General features: G+C 39.4%; 1 protein-coding gene across 2 annotated transcripts in view; it reads left to right on the forward strand.

The window, feature by feature from the left end:
* Positions 1–2,297: 2,297 nt before the first annotated feature.
* The window catches only part of jam3b (junctional adhesion molecule 3b), a 68,338-nt gene continuing 49,500 nt past the window's right edge, over positions 2,298–21,135 (forward strand). For both annotated transcript variants that reach the window (XR_005941385.1, XM_041174474.1), the window contains exon 1: positions 2,298–2,372. Coding sequence is in view for 1 of the 2 variants with exons in the window: in XM_041174474.1 (XP_041030408.1) it covers positions 2,315–2,372 (58 nt within the window). In the remaining variant the exon portion in view is untranslated. The remainder of the gene's footprint in view (positions 2,373–21,135) is intronic.

Here is a 21,135-nt window from a genome sequence, read left to right on the forward strand (position 1 = left end):
GTAGCTCTAATACAGCAAATGGTCCAGAGTAGTGGAATACAGAAAGGAAGGCAAAAACATTTCCTTACAAATATTCTGGATGTTGATCAAAATTCAATGTTTGAACAAAGTCACTACTCACCTCAGAGAAATAAAATTTGTTAATATTTATGCATAATAAACTCCAATGTTTTGATGTCATTTCTCCATTAGCGAATTGCAGATTAAACAAAATTAGCTTTAATACAAATCCAATACTTTGAGAAACATGCAGTTTGCTGACTTCTATTCCAGCATGTGAGTAACTATCAAAATTCAGCCTATATGAGCTAGATTAGTATAAATTTAGTTAGAAAGCTAGATGTATAATTAGACTGCAGTGAATTTATGTGAAGTTTCTATAGGAAGTAGAATTAAACATGCCCCTGTGCAACATCCCGTTATCCAAAATAAAAGAAAATTGCATAAAAATAGAATTATATATAATCTTGAACATAATTCCAATGACTAACTGTTGTTCTCATATACCACCTGAAAATTTCATGACAATTTAAGATGACAATATTCAATTTAACTGAGCCAGTCACAACTTTTGTTTGTTTTCTTTGTCAAAATACTCAAAAGTCGTTTATGGCACGCTTTGTTGCATAATTATTTAATCTTCAAATATTCAGAGTATGACAAACCCATTATTTTTTAAAACTCTGACTCCTTTTATCTAAACTAGACATTCATAATATAAATGCTGATGAGGTTTCTTTTCAGATTTAAAGTTTGCAATAGCAGTCACCAAGTTACATATTCCTGAAGGAAAAATAATATATCTATGCAAATATTACACTTCATAAACCTTTCAATATTGAATCTCACAAAATAAATGAATATACAAGGAAATATATGCTGGTGCAAAATTAAAATCTTCAAACCTGTACACCTCAGCATTGTCACCCATTGGACTTTCGTCTGTGTCCAGTTTATAATACTGTCTAAACATTAAGCACTCACCTAATATCTATTTTTTGTCCTGTATTCCCCAGAAACACCTGTGTTTTATGGTGTGGCAATATTACTTATTAGGGTTAATACAATTTTAATGAATTTTCATCAGCAAAATACATGAAATCTGAAACTGTAATTTTATCTGGTCAACTTGTCACTGTCAAACTTTTGAACGTTCCAAAAAAAGTAGCTACTCTTCCTAATCTGTCTACCTCTTATGCCAATTCTCTCAATCAATGGCAGCTGTCATTATCAACTAAGAGATAATAAGTTCCCACTACAGTGCTTCATTAGCACTGGGAATCAAATATTAATTTGATTAGTTAATTTTCCTTTAAATTTTTAATTTACAAAAACATAAATTTATATTTATACAGTGCTTTTAATGTAATAAAACATCCCAAAGCACTTCACAAGGTACTTTAAAACAAAGTATGACAATGAGCCACAATTAAGTCAAGTAAACAAAAGCTTGGTCAAAAAGGTAGGTCTTAAGAAGTGGTTTAAAGGAGGAAAGGAAGGCAGAGAGGTGAGGGAGGGTATTCCAGAGCTTGGGGTCTTGGCAACTGAAGGCATGGCCAACAATGATGGAGTAATTAAAATTGACAATGCACAGGGGGGCAGAATTAGAGGATCACAGATATTTCGGAGGGTTCTGGGACTAGAGAAGGTAACAGAGATAGTAAGGGGGTGAGGAGATTTCAAAGCATGGGTAAGAATTTTAAAATCAAGATGTTACTTGACCAGTATCCAATGAAGGTCAGCGAACACAGGAGTGGTAAGGGGACCAGGATTTGCTGCAAATCAGGACACAAGCAACTGAGCTTTTGATAACATCAGGTTTGTGGAGGATAGAATTTGGGCAATCAGCCAGGAGAACGATGATTTGTCAAGTCTAGAGGTAACAAAGGCATGAATGAGGGTTTCAGCAGATGAGCTGAGATAGGGGCTATGTTATGGAGGTGGAAATAGATGGCTTTAATGGTGGCATGAATATCATACAGTTTAATATCATACTTTATGACTGATAACAGCTGTCAATCATGGTTGATATAAAACTGGCAGCAATGGCTTTCTCCCTTCTTAAAGGGACACAACCGTGCAGCAAATAGTTATTTTAAAAATCAAAATTAAGAATTCTGTTGATAAAGCAGCTCCAGTTCCCCGCCCTCCCCTCAATTTGCCGGCACTTACCTGCCTTGCGGAGGGCCAGCATCCACCCATCCTCCTCTGGTGCCCCGTTGCCATGGTGCCGTCGCTCAGGGTAACTGCATCCTGGTGACCAAGCCGCGGTCTGCGCGCAGGCGCGCTCACTGGCCGAGCAGCGGCATTCAAGATGGCGGGGGTGCGCTGGTCGTTGAAGCTCTTTGGGCTTTTCCTCCTCTTGGCGGAGAGTAAGTAACAGGCACCGGGCGATATTCGGTGACCTCGCATCTTGAGCCCTCCTGCGCATCTTTACTTGATTTGTATTCTGAGAGTATTTTTTTTCCCCCCCCCCCCCCCCCCTTTAGTATCCTGTCTGTTTTGTTTTAATCTAACGGTCCTGGCGAGCGACAAATTTCTCTGACCCGCTAGTTTTGTCCCTCCACAGGTTTTCTTCTTATATCTCGGCTTAAGCTACTTTAAGCTCTTCAATTAAAGTGCTCCTTTTAACGGGGAACGTTTCTTGAGAGCCAATGTGGACCAAGGAGCAGCTTCCCTATGTTTTAAAATTCTGCCGTGCGAGTGAGGGGAATATGGATAAAGTGCTGGAAGTTTAGTTTGTGCACAATTCGCTGGACTGGGAGGAACAGCACCTCATCTTTCAACTAGGCACTTCACAGCCTTCCGGACTGAATATTGGATGCAACAATTTTAGATCTTGAGCTCTCTCCTCCATCCCCACCCCTCTTTCCGATTCCCCCCTCCCCCCCCCCAGCCCCCTTTTTTTTTCCCCCAATAGTTTATACAGATTTTGCTTTTCCCACCTATTTCCATTATTTCTAAATGTATTTCCATCCATTGTTTTATCCCTACCTTTTAGCCTTTTTCGATTCCTTCACCCCCCCCCCCACCCCAACCCCACTAGGGCTATCTGTCCTGCTTTCTACCCTTAATTAGCACATTGCTTAGATAACATCACCACCGTCAACCCCTCTTTGTCCTTTTGTCTGTGACACCTTTTGGCTATCTCCACCTAGCACTGGCCCTCTATCCAGCTCTCTACTTGTCTCTCCCCAACCCCCCGCCCCCAAAACCAACTTATATTTCACTCCTCAGCTATTTTTACTTAGTTCTGTTGAAGAGTCATACGGACTCGAAACGTTAACTCTGTTCCTCTCCACAGAGATAAAAACAAAAAACTGCGGATGCTGGAAATCCAAAACAAAACCAGAATTACCTGGAAAAACTCAGCAGGTCTGGCAGCATCGGCGGAGAAGAAAAGAGTTGACGTTTCGAGTCCTCATGACCCTTCGACAGAACCGAACTCTTTTCTTCTCCACCGATGCTGCCAGACCTGCTGAGTTTTTCCAGGTAATTCTGTTTTTGTTTTCCTCTCCACAGATGCTGCCAGACTTGCTGAGTTTTTCCAGGTATTTTTAGTTTTATTCTAAATAAGCTAACTTGTTTCCCCTCGAGTGGGTCATTAACTTTTGTTTTTGAAATATTGATACCGTCGCTGACTTTTGCTGCGGGTTTAATTCCACACTTGATCAGTCCTTACAAATGCACTCAGTGCAGTCTCAAGCTACATGCCAAGTTGTCTTAGTCACTTCTAACTGCCCCCCCCCGCCTTTTTTCCTACAGAATAACCTCTGTTTCCAGGCACCTTAATAAAACTAGCAAGTAGGCATTCAATTTTACTAGCAAAATATGTGTTGTAAATTTTCCACAACATTTAATTGTTTCGTCAGTCATCCTGGATTGTTTTGGGTTGCGGGGCAATGGCCAAAATCGCATTCCTTTAACAACTGGCGCAAGTAAGAAGGAAACAGAAGTCCTCACTCAGGAGCGAGAAACTGGAGCATTTTCTGGTGAAAGGTTATCTGCCCAAAACGTTCACTGTTTCTCTGTCCACCAGACAGACTTGCTGTCTTGACTTGCTGAATGTTCCTTGCAACCCGCAGTATTTTGTATGGGTTGCAGTAAGATGCGGTGCAATTACCATTATGATAAAAGATATGTCCGTCCACTGAATTTCCCTAGGAGTGAGTGAACCACTTAAATATACTGCAATATGAAAGTTTTATGTAGTAACATAACTAAAAAAATGTGTCCATCAGAATGTAAGGAGGGGAACAAAGGCTAAACTTCATTCATGAAAAGTTGTTTGCTTTTCGAAAAGTAGTGCAGTATTTTGAGATTGGAGTATTCAGTACAGCTCTTAAATCTACTTTTTAAATATACTAGAATTTTTATGGCTGTGATAATCAACTGCATTGACTAATGATATTGTTGCGAGCAATTATCCTCTTATTTTAGAGTAATTTACCAGTAACATGAAGAGTATAATTACTGGTCCCAATTTGGGTTCTAGCAGGGCAGAACAATGTTTATATTGCTCGGCTCCTTCCTGTCTTGCTGGAATAGCAGGCTTGCTTAGGAGTGAACCGTACAGATACAGGCATTTGTAACCATTTAAGAAAGCATCCTCAGTGAAAAGAATCCCTGATATCTAAATATTTAAATTGGGCTTAGGTAGTTATACAAAATGCATATACAGAGTGCAATCGGAGTATATTGTAAACCAGATTTTACACTGCACTGGAGTTATTCCTAATATCAGTATTATATAAATGACTTGGATGAAGGGACTGAAAGTATGGTTTGCTAAATTTGCTGATGCCACAAAGATAGGAAAGTAAGATGTTAAGAGAGCATGAGGCTACAGAGACATATAGATAGGTTAAGTGAGTGGGCAAAGATCTGGCAAATGGAGTATGATGTGGGAAAATGTGAAATTGTCCATTTTGGCAAGGAAAATAAAAGTGTACTATCTTAATGGTAAGAGCATGCAGACGGATCTAGTCCTGGTGCATGAATTTCAAAAGGCTAGTAAGCAGTTATAGCAAGTAATTAGGAAAGCTAATAGAATGTTATTGTTTATTGCAAGGGGAATTGAAAACAAAAGTAGAGATGTTATGCTTCAGTTGTACAGGGCATTGGTGAGACCACATCTGGAGTAGTATACTGTATTGGTCTCCTTTTTTAAGGAAGGATGTAAATACATTGAAGCAGTTCAGAGAAGGTTTACCAGACTAATACCTGGGATGGGAGGGTTGGCTTATGAAGGAAGTTTGGATAGGCTAGGCTTGTATCTGCTGGAGTTTAGAAGAGTAAGAGATGACTTGATTGAAACCTTTAAGATCTTAAGGTGCCTCGACAAGGTGGATGTGGAGAGGATGTTCCCTGTTGTGGGAGAATCTAGAACTAGGGGCCACGGTTTAAAAACAAGGAGTCACCCATTTAAGACAGAGATGAGGAGAAATTTTTCTGAGGCTCATGAGCATTTGGAGCTCTTTTCCTCAAAAGACAGTGAAAGCAGAGTCTTTGAATATCTTTAAGGCGGAGGTAGATTCTTGATAAGCAAGGGGAGAAAGGTTATAGGGGATCTGTGGAAATGTGGAGTTGAGGTTTCATTCAGATCAGCCATGATCATATTAAATGGCAAAGCCGGAGTGCTCCTCGGGGGGCCAGGTGGCTCCTAATTTGTATGCTCTTATGCACAAATTGATGGAGACTACACTGTACAGGAAATTAGAATCCCACAGCACCAGAAAGGTGGGGGACAGCCTTGCTTTGACTGTTCTTTCAGTCTTGATATTATAAGACTTCAGTTTTGTTATCTGGTCAACTTTTATCATAACTGCCTTTGCCCCTCTCATTCACTTTTTAAATTCTGCTCTGCATTTTGTGTTATACTTTAATGTACTGTAGTATAAACCAGACATCAAAAACTTTTATGTTTGCTTTTAACCTCAGTTTCTTAAATCATCCAGGAATATTTAGATTTTATACTCTTTCCCCTTCATGGCAATATGTTTAGTTTAGCCTCTACCCAGTTGAATAAAGTTCTGCTGTTTCCTTCAGGACTTTGAGTTTGCAGTGTACTGTTCTCTAGATATATGATTTGCTCCTGAATCAGGTGAGGTCCTGACTTCGAATCTACATTTGTCATTTTAATGTCTGTACAAAATTAATACTTTTCACCAATGGTAGACTTGCAATGTAAAAGTAGTTTTCAAGTGTTGCTTTTAATTCTCTTGACATGCTCAAGTAATAACAATTTTTATGGTTGAGTGATGTTTCTTTACCCTGTGTTCATGGCTGTTGCAAAAATGAATGCAGTATGCCAGAATAATGTGAATTAGCACTTTATGGCTGGGCATGGCCAGCAGTTTCTGTCTTTAGGCTGTGTCCTGCTTTGTGGAGTTGTTTACTTGTTATGGTGGTTGGTGACCGTTTCGGTAGGCAATGCAAAGCTATGTGTGCCTAAACAAACTAGTTTACTACCTTGGCAACAGGCCCTTTTTTTGGATGCCAAGCCTTATAAGGGAGAGGGAAAACTTCTGCACCCTTAACTTTCATCATAGTTTCAAAAAATTCATCTTATGTCATGTGTGATTGCCTCTAGACTCATAAGTTACAAGGGCTGGAGTTGCTGTGCATTAGTAGCTCAGTCTCCTACTGCATCCAATGTGAAACCAAGATGTAGAGCAACATGCCTCACCTGGAATTTGTCACATTTTGCTTTTATGCACAGGTTGATGATGGTTCTTACTTAGAGATGTAAAAAGTTGCTGGGCAGTGAGATCATACTCGGAAGGTACACATTCCTGCCGATAATCTCTGTCTAGCTCATGAGCTGATGCATCTGCACTGCTGAATGCTGCGTATGTTACAGTGATGGTGCATATGGTTATTTTTGTGTAAAACACGAATTCTCGTCTTTTGCACTTGTAAAACAATTTTCGTCATGCTTTTTAAAAGAAGCTGTGAAGTGATTATTAGTCTGAATGTTCATTTTATCAGAATCCACCCTTGATCTACAGAATGACTTCAATTATTCTAAATGAATTAAATTTCTAATACTAAACTGTCCAATAGCTGAGATAGCCATCAAGAAATCTAAAATTTCAGCATGAAGTTAGTTGTGTTTTTCTACCTGAGCATTCAAACAAAAGGCATAGAATTAAAAGTGGAACATTTCCAAAATCTATTTTGTGGCCGTATGAAATTAATTGATGTAGTTTTGGAAAGCTGCAGATGAGAGTATCCATTCAAGCCAAAATTCTTTAACTTTTATGTCACCTGTATTATTATGTATTTCTGAACCAAAGAACAAAACGCCCATGCTAAAAATAGTCTCTTTATATTTGCAATGCTCAAAACTTCATTTGGGCTCATTTCTGTATTTGCACCCTAGGTAACATGGTACCAAAAGTTGAATGTTTTGTATTTTGGTGAGGTGGTGTGGAGGGGAAGTGAATCTGGAAGGAATGAAATTGAACATTCACTAACAGTATGCTGTTTTGATTTTGTCAATCTACACGTAGACCTCTTTGTGACTGAAAAGATTCTTCACAATGCGGGATGGAGAGAAATAGTGCACAGCTTTAATATTTTACTGACGCTAGTCAAATAGCTGCTTCTGAGTTTGTTTTGAACAAGTAGTCTTTGTTCATAGTACAACACAATGATCATGCTGCTAACTCCTTAACAAGCCAGGTTTTGTTTTGATCAATAACAGCTTGTACAAAAGCAAGGAACACAACTGGATGTGTACACCATCCACCTACTTTCTGACTTGGACAATAAAAATTCATTGTGTGAGGGAACCAACCACTACCTCATTTTATTACACAGATTCTCAAAAATATGGATCATCAATTTTGCGTGTTAACATGTATCAAGGCTGATGAAACATTGCTGATTTTTTTCTAGTTAGTTATAGTGTGTACTATGTAGGTTTATACTAAGCATTCATATGTTTAACTACTTTTATCCTATCCAATTTTAGCACCACCTCATTGAGGTATTGGCTAACCAGTTTTCTTAACCTTCAAGAACCTTTTCTGGTACAGGGCTAATATTTGTCTTGTCCAAAATTGGGCTTGATTGAAGGAGGAAATAAGTGTTTGGAGACTAAGAGAAAAAAACAAGCTTCAAGTCAGGAGCTCTGTTTGAGACCATAGGCTATAAATCTTTGATCATCAAAAGACAAACTGAAGATGGAACTATCAAAATTGAGATTTGGCTAACTAAGCTAGAAAGACATAGACAAGATTGAGCTGAAATTGCTATTTCACTGACTTAAGTGAAGTTGATAGTGTAATCATCAACAAAGGTTGAATAATGTTGGATATTCACTTGAGGTCGTCATTAATGAGGAATGGAGCAGGAGAAACTGGAGGCCCAGGAAATTCTGGTGTTAATGAAAAGAAAATTTACTTCGTTTGAGTGTTCAGTTGTTTAGCAATGAACAAGATCAAACTCAAAGACTAGATACTTTTGGAACACATTGTCCCATGAGCATATTAATTTTCATCCTTCAACACTAGATGATTAACACAGAAGTAATCAGAACTTGTGTAGCTACAGGAACATTAACATATTTATTTGGCTTAATATCAACTCTGAGAAGGTAATGAAGTGCAGACAAGGCTGCAGAAGATTGTGATGGTGTATAAAATGTAATTTCTAGATGGGTCCAAAACTGAGCACTGTAACTGAGCTTTAGTTCTGTATCTGTATCTAACCAGTATTAATCTTCTGCCCTGCTGTAGGTGTATTTGAGCAGCCTCATCTGACAGCAGTTAGCAAAATGGCTGTTCTACAAAATGTCACATGCCCACAAATTTTTTTTTTTTTGAAGCTTTCTGTTGAGTTCGCTTGGCAGTAATTTGGGATATCGCCATATTTGTTTGTTTCTGCTGCCTGCTATCATCTTCCAGAGTGATGTGCTTCAAACTCCACCAGTACCCCTTGTAAATGATGGATATGTAATGGTGATGTAACTGTCCAACTGAAAAAATATCTCCTCTGTAGGCAATTTTCTAATAATGAAATACCATTTTGGCATGTATGAATAGAAGCCTGCAACTTTTCAAAGCCTGGAAATTGTTTGACCTTTTAGTGTTGCCATGATAAGTAAGTGTTTTGGTTCAGTTCCAAAGATGGTTTATTTTGTATTTGGCATTTGGAATAAATTGTGAGCTGGATTGCATTTAATAAAATCCCAAATTATATCTCTTTACTCTTTACTACAACCATTCACATAAATGAAACACTGTGAATTTGTCGTTTGCTTCCAAAGTAAGATACGCAAGCCAAACTTTAATAGCGTAGCCAAACAAGTCCCATTTTATTCAGTTAGTTTTCTTGACCTTGTTCATAATGCAGAAGCTGTATTTCTTTACTTCATGCTTCCCTGACTTGCTTACCTGCCAAACTTTTAAAAAAAAATCAGACGCTGAGCATGACTGGACAGATGAAAATTTATTATTCCTGACCACTGCTAATAAATTTAACTGCAAAACAATAAATGCTATGCCAGTTTGAAAAAAATAGTAAACTAGTTGTATGTAAGTTGCACAACTCAGTGAATGTTGCTAAATGTGCTTTATCAATGCTAGAGATTTACAAATGTAATCTTTTTCATACTTATTAAAAGCAACTAAGGAAAAATGAGATTAGTTCAAAGCAAAAATTGCACAAATTGTAATGTATGTATTTATTGGGAATGGAAATGAGCTATAACCTAGATGAAATTCATTCAGTCCATTTCTTGAGTTTCTTGGGACATTGTCGATAAGAAATGATATAGCATGTTTTGAGCCATAAAACATTAAAGTGAATCAGTGGGATTTAATAATATGAATTGTATTTAATTCATAAAGCAAAGCAGGATATTGATACTCTCAGTACAGAATATTTAAATGACAAACTTCGAAACACTTAATGGTACTCATCCGGAATTCTTTTTAATTTGGAGTAAAAATTGATACAGCTGTGATCTGAATGCTACGCTGTTACTTTCCCTTTCCTAGTGGAAATTTGTGATATAGAATGAGAATTGTAAATGATAAAATTCAAAACGTGGCCATCTTTGTGATGTAAGGAATTGTGCGTTGGTTATATTGGTGCCTAATGCCAAGAATGAAGTGTAATATGCATCGTTCAGTAAAAGTTGGACCAAGTGCTATTCATTACAAAATAGCATTTTCCTTTTTTTAGTAGTCCCATTTCAACAATACACAGCAATATCTATAATTTGACTAGATTATCTATTGTCTATCAAAACTTTAGTTGAGACGTCGTGTTTTTCTGGAAATTTTTTTTGGGAGTTAAGAAAAAAGTCAGTTTGTTAACGAACAACACAATTTAGTTAGCGTGGAAATCCTCAAGAGTTTGGCCCTGATGTCGCTCATCAAAGGTGCATGAATGGAAGAAATGTAAATTCTAACATGAACGTAATTTCTAGTCTTGAGTTGAAATGAAGGAGTGACTTTTAATCAGTACTGCCACATCGAGTCCATGATTCATTTTGGTCATGAGAGATCTGGGAAGTGGACACATGCCTAGAGCCAAATGTTTGACAGATGTTTGTCACAATTGTACCTCAGTCACCAAGTGCAAAGGAAAACTTTATGAACCTGGAGAGAAGGGCGCAGATGGATAAATGTGAGGGGATTTATTGCAGGTGAATGCCCAGTGTTGGAGTGGATAGGTGTCTTGTCATGGTTAAGTAAAATAGAAAATCAACAGTTTGAATAGGCAGGTGATCCCAGCCCACTGAATACGAAGGACAAGTAAACTGGCTAGTACTGTAATCATTTAAGTGAAATGAATAAAGGAAATGTGGATAACAAGTACTGGAAAAAGATGAGAGCTGGTCAGTCAGAGGACAAAAGAGGAACCTGAAAATATACAGATATTCTTCCAATATAAAAGCACATCAGGGAAGATTTACTAATAGGTGTGAAATTGAGGGGAAACAGAATATTTAATGCACTGGAGCACTACTTCCTTGAAGTATTCGTTAGAAAAGACTGTGGTAACTATGGTATTTATTGACCAAAATAATCAAAGTCAAGTCACTTTGACATCTGTGTGCTGCAGAACCTAAGTGGCCTTAAAAGTGCTCCAAAGAATGAATTCCAAGGGTCAGATGATACTTATCATTTCCTAAAATTTTAAAACTTCTAGCAGTCATCATGGGGAAGTTGGTAAATACTGGATGAATTCTGCTGGGTAGGAATTCAACTAACATACTCAAAGGATAACAGACTAACTTCATATTCTTAGATTGGTAATTCATTCCATTATTTTACTGATTATCAAGTGCAAACTTCAACATTCTGTACAATCTATTAGGCATAGACTGTGGCTTTAGGGATGTTTGTCACTGCAATAACACAAACTGCAGGAAATCATATGACACAAGATGGCATATTCTTCTTCAGTACCTGAGCCAAAGATCAGCATCAATAACTGTTTCAGACACAAGCTGCTTTTAATTTTCTGCCCATGAGTATTAATGGTTGGAAAATTGAGAACAGTTTGTACTTGAATTTATGATGAATACTTCCGTCAAATGTTAAAAGCAAAGTAAACTTCCATGTACCTAGATATTCTGGAAAATTATTGATAACATTTCATATAAAAAGCTGCTAGAGAAGTTGCAAACTAAAGCTTGAAGTGGATAATGGCTGGAAGAAAGGAATCTGTGGGTGTTTTGTTTTTGGAGTGATGGGTGGAGGCACGTATTAAGTAGAGTGCCTAAGGAATTAGTGTTGGAGTCCCATTTTTAATCCATATAAATGACTGGATTCAGAAGCTTGGTGCAGATTGAATGCTAGTAACAGAGGTGAGTGATGCCACTAAATATTAAATGTAGGAATGCCTAGTTTTGCAGGAATGCCCATATCATTTCAGATATTCCAGGATTTGGGTAGGATGTAGAAGGGAGAGGAGCCTCTTTCATGCTAATATTCGTCAGAAAACTCAAACTGCAGTTTGTGTTTTCTCACACATACTAGCATGAAAAAAGCTCTCTCGCTCTCTCTCTCTCTCTCTCCCCCCACCCCCCCCCCACAATGTCACTCCTACTCAAATCCTGGAATAACTGAAATGATATGGGCATTCTTGCAAAGCCAGGCATACCTACTTATAACATTTAGTGGTTGCACTTGCTGTTATTACTAGACAGGCAAGGGCTAGTATTTAAAGTAGTATTCCATGGTCTACAACAAATATACATTCATCTAAGTCACAAAAGCTCAACAGGAAAGGTAAATCACTGTGATTAAGTTAAAGATTGCACTAGATCAAAGATAGTGGCTTATAAGGTTGCCAGAGAAGTGGTAAATTTAAAGATTGAGAACAACTTAGAATCCAGCAAAGGAGAACCAAGAAACTGATAAAGGGAAAAGAGAATATGAATGCAAGCTAGCGAGAAACAAAGACAGATTCTAAAAGCTTCTTTAGGTATGTGAAAAGGAAAAGATTAGCAAGGACAAATGTGGATCCATTACAGGCGGTGACAGGAGAATTTATAATGAGGAATAGGGAAATGGTAGAGAAACTAAATAATTACTTGTGTCTGTCTTTGTGAAAGTAAATACAGAACATCTCCCAGAAATGCTAGGGAACCAAGGGGCATCTGAAAATGAGGAACTGAAAGAAATTAGTATTAATAAAGAGTTAGCACTCCAAAAAAAGTTAATTGGATTGAAGGTTGATAAATTCCCAGACTGTTGAAGGAGGTGGCTATAAAGATAGTGGACATCAACACTTCCCAACCCCCCTCCATCTAAGAAATATTCCGCCTTTCTGTTTTTCTAACCAAAATGAATAACTTCACACTTATTCACATTATATTCCATCTGCCATGTTCTTATCCATTCACTTAGCCTGTCCGAGTCTACTTGAAGCCTTGTTGCATACTCCTCACAACTCTCATTTCCACCTAGTTTTGTTTCATCAGCAATTTTGGAAATAACATATTTGATCCCCATGCCCAAATCACTTATACAGATTGTGAACAGCCATGTCCCCAGCACTGAGCCTTGCAGTACCCCACTAGTAACAGCCTGCTATCCTGAGAATAACTCATTTATTCCTACTTTGTTTTCTGCCTTTTAACCCATCCTCAATCCATGCTGGTATATTACCCCCAATCCTATTTTGTTTCCTTACCACCTGTGTGGGACTTTATGAAAAACCTTCTGAAAATCCAAATACACCACATCCACTGGCTCTCCTTTTATCTATACTACAAGTAACATCCTCAAAAAGAAAAACTCCAACAGGTTTCTCAAGCATGATTTTCCTTTCATAAATCCATGTTGACTCGGCCCAATCATATCATTATTTTGCAAGTGTCTAGTTATCACTAGATTCTAACATTTTCTCTACTAACGACAAGCTAATAGGTCTGTAGTTCTCCGTTTTCTCTCTCGCTTTCCTCTTAAATAGTGGGGTTAAATTTGCTACTTTCCAGTCCGCAGGAATCTTTCCAGAATCTATGGAATTTTGGAGGATGACCACTACTTGTGATGGAGGAAAGTTTCTGGAAGCAGCTGAAGATGTTTAACCTAGGAAAAGACCTGAGGAGTTCCTGCAGCAATGTCCTGGAGCTGAGATGATTAGCCTCCAACAGCCAATGCCATCTTTCATTGTGCTAGTTTTGACTCCAAGTAGTGAAGTAGTTTCTCACTGAGTCCCATTGATTTCAATTTTGCTAGAGTACCTTGTACCCGGTCAAATAATGCCTTGATGTCAAGGGCAGTCACAGATCTTTTTCTCAAAGTATTTTAACTGTTGTGGGATACTTAAGTAGAATGTACAATTCAAAATTCAATTTTCCATGCATTGTTGGGTTCTTGGATTTATAAAAACATTTGGTCATCATGCATAAGATATATTGTAAAAAGATATCTCATTGGAATTGCCAATTAATTTTCAATCCTCTGATCAAGAATGAACTCTGTACAATATTTTTGTCTGGAATAATTATTTGCAATTTAGAGATCAAATTCTGTTTATCTTACTGCACTCGTTTTATTGCCCTCAAAGGATTTATTTAGCATCACAGTGACATTTTGAGATTTGAATAATTGAAGAGTCAGTTGTTTGAATTTGTTTCAGTGCGATGCCAGGTACATAGGCTGTACGTCCCACCAATTGGCTGATCAAATCAAATAGTATGTTCCTTCCGTTGTTCATAATAGGCAGAATGCAGACCATACTCAACCAGCCCGTGCTTGCAAAACCTAAAGCAAAACATCTACTGTTAGATGTGATTCCACGATTGGACAGCACTTGCTATGTGCTCATAGCTACACCAGCAACCAAATTAAGATAATTAGCCGAGCTTGTAATGTTGCTCATTTAAGCTTGCTGGGAACGACATATTCATATGCAGAGACATGTTCTCTGCAAACGTAAGAGATATGTTCAAAGCTTGAGTCTCTTTTTGAATTACCTGGGAGCTTGGGAGCCTATAGCTCCCTGTTGCTGTTTCCATGGCAATGTTTTAGCCAATCAGAGTTGACTTGCCAACCAAGCAGCCCCTCTTTTTTCCTGTAGTATAAATTGTTGTGATCGTTTGAAATTTGGCATTCTCACGTTTGTTCTGACGAGTACAAGACGAAAAGATTTGGCAACATGTCTCTCTTTTCAGCAATGTTTAAGAATTTGTTTTGTTGCTGTTTCTATTATGCTCATTTAGCATTGTGGTAGGCTGAATTAGCATTGTGGTAGGCTGAAGTCAGCAGATTGAATGGACATGACTGTTCATGCATAATGTTTCTATCTTGGCTCCGCTGTAACTTTGGCTGCTCATTTATTACTGTGTCTGACTTTTTTGTTCTGAACGGATTATGAGATTAAGGTTTGATCCTCTTACTCTTCCCTTGATTAGTAATTTCTCCAATCATCACAACTACGACAAATAGTGAGACCAGCTTATTTTCATAGTCACCCTAACTATTGTGACATTTAAAGGATCAGTTTTATGTCTTCATCCTGGTACCAGTTGCCTTATTCTAAGTCCATACAAACACAATAGAAATAAAATGTGATTGTCTTGAAAGCTGCTAAAACTCAAAGGTAATTTTCAAGGTATTTCCAACCCTTTTCACCAACAGAAACTTTGTCAAAGACACAAGTAGCCTATTTTGGCCATTCAAGAGTTAATGGGGGCTACATTGGACCATGTAGCACCCATTTCTTCAGCATTATGTGGCCACAAGGCTCTAAACTGAGGGCTGAGGTCGATGTGCAGAACACCTTGGTAAACAACCACTGGCAACATGCAGAGCAGGAAGATAATGACTAGAAGGGATGTACTATACTGATGTGAAGTCACCACTGCCACTTCCAAGTCTTGACTCCAGCCAAATTGCTGCCTTAACTTTGCACAGCTGAACTCAGCATTAAACAAAGTGAAGGATTGCCCCCACCATTTAATTCAAAGGGACCATGAAGTACTTGCTGGATTATTCCTTTTGGCTGCTGGGGCAATTGTATGCATTTTTGGAGGTTCCGTAAACTCATGTTTTAATACTCTATAAGGGGTTCGGCTGGTCTTGCACCTTTTATCTTAAAATACTGTAATGAAAGAAGCTGATTTCAGACATGGGTGTCCTGGTCATGTATACTTGGGAAAATTGAACATGACCTGAGAGAAAAGAGAGGCTATGGAGAGCATGGCAATGTGTTAGAAGGGGGGAAGAAATGGAGAAGTACAAGAGGGAGGGCACTACAGTGTAGGAGAGCTCTGGCAGACAGGGTTTATATGATCAGATTATTCCTGAGTAGTAACAATAACCTCAGCAGCACCTTCTCATTCACCAATAGTCTCTCACTCCTTGCCTTTCTTCTGTCTCTTGCCATCATATCACAAAAAGCCAGTAAAAGTGTATATTCAAATCTAATTCTATAAATTCACTAATGCATGCAAGATTGAACTAATCATGCTTGTGCATTTTCTTAGTGTCTGACTTCTGTGTGCCTTAACTTTCCTGGTGCTTCTATGAGATGATTCCCCAGTGTCTGCAGCATGGGATGTGGAGAAAGCTGTTAACATTCAATTGAGATGACTGCTGGTAGCTTTTGAGGATAACTCTGGGCCAAGAAGTCCCAACTTCATATTGTTCATATTCAGTTGGCCTGAGGTCAGCAGTCTGGGCTGGTTGGCTCATGGGCAACAGCAAGAGCCCTTGTGGAATGGCAGGGGTGGGAGCAGAACTGATTTCTTCTGAGATTACACCAAGATTTCTGTTCCTTTGAGCCACTGACACTTATTTTCAGCAACCTTGGTGATATGTTGGAAAACTGTGCTGCTCTAGAAGCCCTTCAAGCAGTGGTACCCAGAGCCAAGATGGGGGCACCCCCCACCTGCAATGTTTGCAGTCTGATAACCAATGCAACTCTGCTGAAACTGTTTCAGTTGCAGTGGAAGTTGTGACATTGACCATTAGATATTATATCAATGTAGGTTCCACAGATTTGCTGATGGAGGTGACTACCCGTTCAGATATGAAAGCCTGGGTTTCAAGATCTGTGCAAAACCCTGTGCCAAATTTGAGTTGGATGCCTCCATGCTCCTTGACATTGTGTGAAGACTTTCCAGTTCACCAAACATTTGGTTGTGTACATCACCCACCTGTAGCCTGTCCTCTTTTGACTCCAGATCAAGTGTGAGACCTCACCCTCCGTCAAAGAGCTTGCACTATCCTTTCTCCCCCCTGCCCTTATCTTTATTCCTGTGCACTTGTGCCTGATGTCTAAGTGCAAATTCCTCCTATAGCCCTAATCTATTGAATATTAACAAGATCAGTATCTGAGCTAATGGCTGTAAGTTTAAGATTGAGAGCTGTTTCTTCGCCTTCACTGTCATCATCACCTGATGGTGAAAGTTCCAGTTTGGTTATTTGAAATGAAAGCGGGACATAGGTTGGGTTATGGTGAAGTGGTGTGTGCAGAGAAGAGAGGAAGAAAGTAAGAAGTACATCATCTGCAACTTGTCGGAAGAAATTATTGAATGAGGAAGATGTGGAAATAGAGGAGGAGGATTAAATGTGGAGAGACTCTTGTCAGTGATGGCCCAGAATTCTTAAATAGGTTCTCATAAAGAAATAGGTCTCATAAATTGAGACCTCAGAGCAGAGAGTAGAATAAGACAAAAAACCTCATCAAATGCCAAGAAATGTCAGGAAGATATAATAATTCTAAGGTTATTGGAATTTATTGTAAAATAGTGATGTCGATGTGTGTGTGTGTGAGAGGGACTTAATTAGATTAAAGGCAGCAGGTCTGAAGTCTTTGATGTAAACCTGGGGGAAGTTTAGAATGTAGGATGTAAAAGGACATATCCATTTTTAAATAAACATAGCAACTAGGAGCAGGAGTAGGCCATTCGGCCCTTCGAGCCTGCTCCACTATTCATTATGATCATAGCTGATCATCCAACTCAATAGCCTGCTCCTGCTTTCTCCCCATATCCTTTGATCCCTTTTGCCCCAAGAGCTATATCTAACTCCTCCTTGAAAACAGTTTTCGTTTTGGCCTCAACTACTTTCTGTGGTAGCGAATTCCACAGGCTTGTCACTCTGAGTGAAGAAATTTCTCCTCATCTCAGTTTTAAATGGTCTACCCCGTATTCTCAGACTGTGACCCCTGGTTCTGGACTCCCCCACCATCGGGAACATCCTTCCTGCATCTACCTGTTTTAGTCCTGTTAAAATTTTATAGGTTTCTATGAGATGCCCCCCTCATTCTTCTGAACTCCAACAAATATAATCCTAACCGACTCAATCTCTCCTCGTGTCAGTCCTGCCATCCCAGGAATCAGTCAGGTAAACCTTTGCTGCACTCCCTCTGTAGCAAGTACATCCTTCCTCAGATAAGGAGACCAAAACTGCACACGATATTCCAGGTGTGATCTCACCAAGGCCCTGTACAATTGCAGCAAGTCATCCCTGTTCCTGTACTCAAATCCTCTGGCTATGAAGGCCAACATACCATTTGCCTTCTTTACCGCCTGCTGCACCTGCATGTTTACCTTCAGCGACTGGTGTACGAGGACACCCAGGTCTCGTTGCACATTCTCCCCTCTCAATTTATAGCCATTCAGATAATCTGCCTTCCTTTTTTGCTACCAATAGTGGATAACCTCACGTTTATCCACATTATACTACATCTGCCATGCATTTGCCCACTCAGCTTGTCCAAATCACACTGAAGCATCTCTGCATCCTCCTCACAGCTCACCCTACCACCCAACTTTGTGTCATCAGCAAATTTGGAGACATTACATTTAGTTCCCTCATGTAAATCATTAATATATATTGTGAATAACTGGGGTCCCAGCACCGATCCCTGCACTACCCCACTAGTCACTGCCTGTCATTCGGAAAAAGACCAGCTTATTCCTACTCTTTGTTTCCTGTCTGCCAACCAATTTTCTATCCATCTCAATACACTACGCCCAATCTCATGCGCTTTAATTTTACACGTCAATCTCTTATGTGGGACTATATTGAAAGCCTTCTGAAAGTCCAAATAAACCACATCCACTGGCTCCCCCTCATCAACTCTACTAGTTACATCCTCAAAGTTCCAGTGGATATGTCAGGCATTATTTCCCTTTCATAAATCCATTCTGACTCTGTCCGATTCTGTCACTTTTTTCCACGTGCTCAGCTATTAAATCTCTTATAATGGACTCTAGAATTTTCCCCACTATTGACGTCAGGTGGACTGGTCTATAATTCCCTGTTTTCTCTCTACCTCCCTATTTAAATAGTGGAGTTACATTAGCTACCTTCCAATCTGTTCCAGGGTCTCTAGAATCTTGGAAGATGACCACCAACGCATCCATTAATTCTAGGGCCACTTCCTTAAGTACTCTGGGATTTAGATTATCAGGCCCTGGGGATTTATCGGCCTTCTATCCCATCAATTTCCCCAACACCATTTCCCTCCTAATACTGATTTCTTTCAGTTCCTCCCTCTCACTTAACAGTGTTCCCCAACATTTCTGTTATGTTATTTGTATCCTTTTTGAAGACAGAACCAAAGTATGTATTTAGTTGGTCAGCCATTTCTTTGTTCCCCATTGTAAATTCTCCTGCTTTTGACTGTAAGGGACCTACATTTGTCTTCATCAATCTTTTTCTCTTCACATACCTATAGAAACTTTTACAGTCAGTTTTTATATTCCCCGCAAGCTTACTCTCCCACTCTATTTTCCCCTTCTTAATCAATCCCTTGGTCCTGCCTTGCTGAATTCTAAACTGCTCCCAATCCTCAGACCTGTTGCTTTTTCTGACCAATTTATATGCCTCTTCCTTGCATCTAATACTATCTCTAATTTCCCTTGTAAGCCATGGTTTGGCCACCTTTCCTGTTTTACTATTGCACCAGACAAGAATAAACAATTGTTGCAGTTCACCCATGCGCTCTTTGAATGTTTGCCATTGCCTGTCTACCGTCATCCCTTTAAGTAACCTTTCCCAATCCATCATAGCCAACTCGCGCCTCATACCATCGTAGTTTCCTTTATTAAGATTCAGGACCCTAATCTCAGAATCAACTACATCACTCTCCATCTTGTTGAAGAATTCTGTCATATTATGGTCACTCATCCCCAAGGGGACTCGCACAACTAGATTGCCAATTATCCCTTTCTCATTACAGAATACCCAGTCTAGGATGGTCTGTTCTCTAGTTGGTTCCTCAACGTATTGGTCCAGAAAAACTTCCCATATACACGCCAGGAATTTCTCCTCTATGGTATTGTTACTAATTTGATTTGTCCAATCTATATACATATTAAAATCACCCATAATTACAGATGTTCCTTTATTGCATGTGTCTGTAATTTTCTGTTTAGTGCCATTCCCAACATCACCACTACAGTTTAGGGGTCCATATACAACCCCCACGAACGTTTTTTGCCCCTTAGTGTTTCTCAGCTCTACCCATACAGATTCCACCGTCGGGGCTAATATCTTTCCTAACTATTGCATTAATTTCCTCTTTAACCAGCAATGCAACTCCACCGCCTTTTCCTTTTTGTCTGTCCTTCCTAAATACTGAATACCCCTCGATGTTCAGTTCCCATCCCTGCAGCGATGTCTCCGTAATCCTGACTATATCATACCTGTTTACATCTATTTGTGTGGTTAATTCACCCACTTTATTGCGAATGCTCCTTATGTTAAGGCACAAAGCCTTAAGGCTTGTCTTTTTAACATTACTTGTCCCATTCCCACTATTTTTCACTGAGACCCTGTTTGATTCTTGTCCTTGATTTCTCTGCATATCGCTTTTCTTATTCGCCTTTCTGTCTTTTGTTCTTGTTCTTGATTCCCCCTCCTCTGACTACTTGCATAGGTTCCCATCCCCCTGCCATTTTAGTTTAAACCCTCCCCAACCATTCTAGCAAATGTGCCGCCTAGGACATCAGTCCCGGTCCTGCCCAGATATAACCCGTCCAGTTTGTACTGGTCCGAACTCCTCCAGAACCAGTCCCAATGTCCCAGGAATCTGAAACCCTCCTCTTCACACCATCTCTTCAGCCATGTATTCATCCAATGTATCCTGCTATTTCTACTCTAACTAGCACGTGGCACTGGTAGTAATCCTGAGATCACTACCTTTGAGGTCCTACTTTTCAACTTACTCCCTAACTCCCGATATTCTGTTTTTAGGACCTCATCCTTTTTTTAACCATGTCATTTGTACCAATGTGTACTATGACCACTGGCTGTTCACCCTCCCCCTTCAGAATGTCCTGTAGCTGCTCTGAGACATCCTTGACCCTAGCACCAGGGAGGCAACATACCATTCTGGAGTCTTGTTTGTGGCTATGGAAACACCTATCTATACCCCTTACAATTGAATCCCCTAAAACTATTGCATTCCTACACTTTTTACTCCTCACCAGTGCAGCAGAGCCAACCACAGTGCAACGAATTTGGATGTTGCTGCTTTCCTCTGAGAGGCCATTCCCCTCAACAGTATCCAAAGTGGTCTATCTGTTTTGCAGGGGAATAGCCACAGGAGATTCTTGCACTGCCTGCCTAGTCCTCTTGCTCTGCCTGGTGGTCAGCCATTCCTTTCCTTCCTGTGGACTTTTATCCTGCGGTGTGACCACCTCTCTAT

Source organism: Carcharodon carcharias, chromosome 25, assembly GCF_017639515.1.
Source record: "Carcharodon carcharias isolate sCarCar2 chromosome 25, sCarCar2.pri, whole genome shotgun sequence".
Lineage (NCBI taxonomy): Eukaryota > Metazoa > Chordata > Chondrichthyes > Lamniformes > Lamnidae > Carcharodon > Carcharodon carcharias.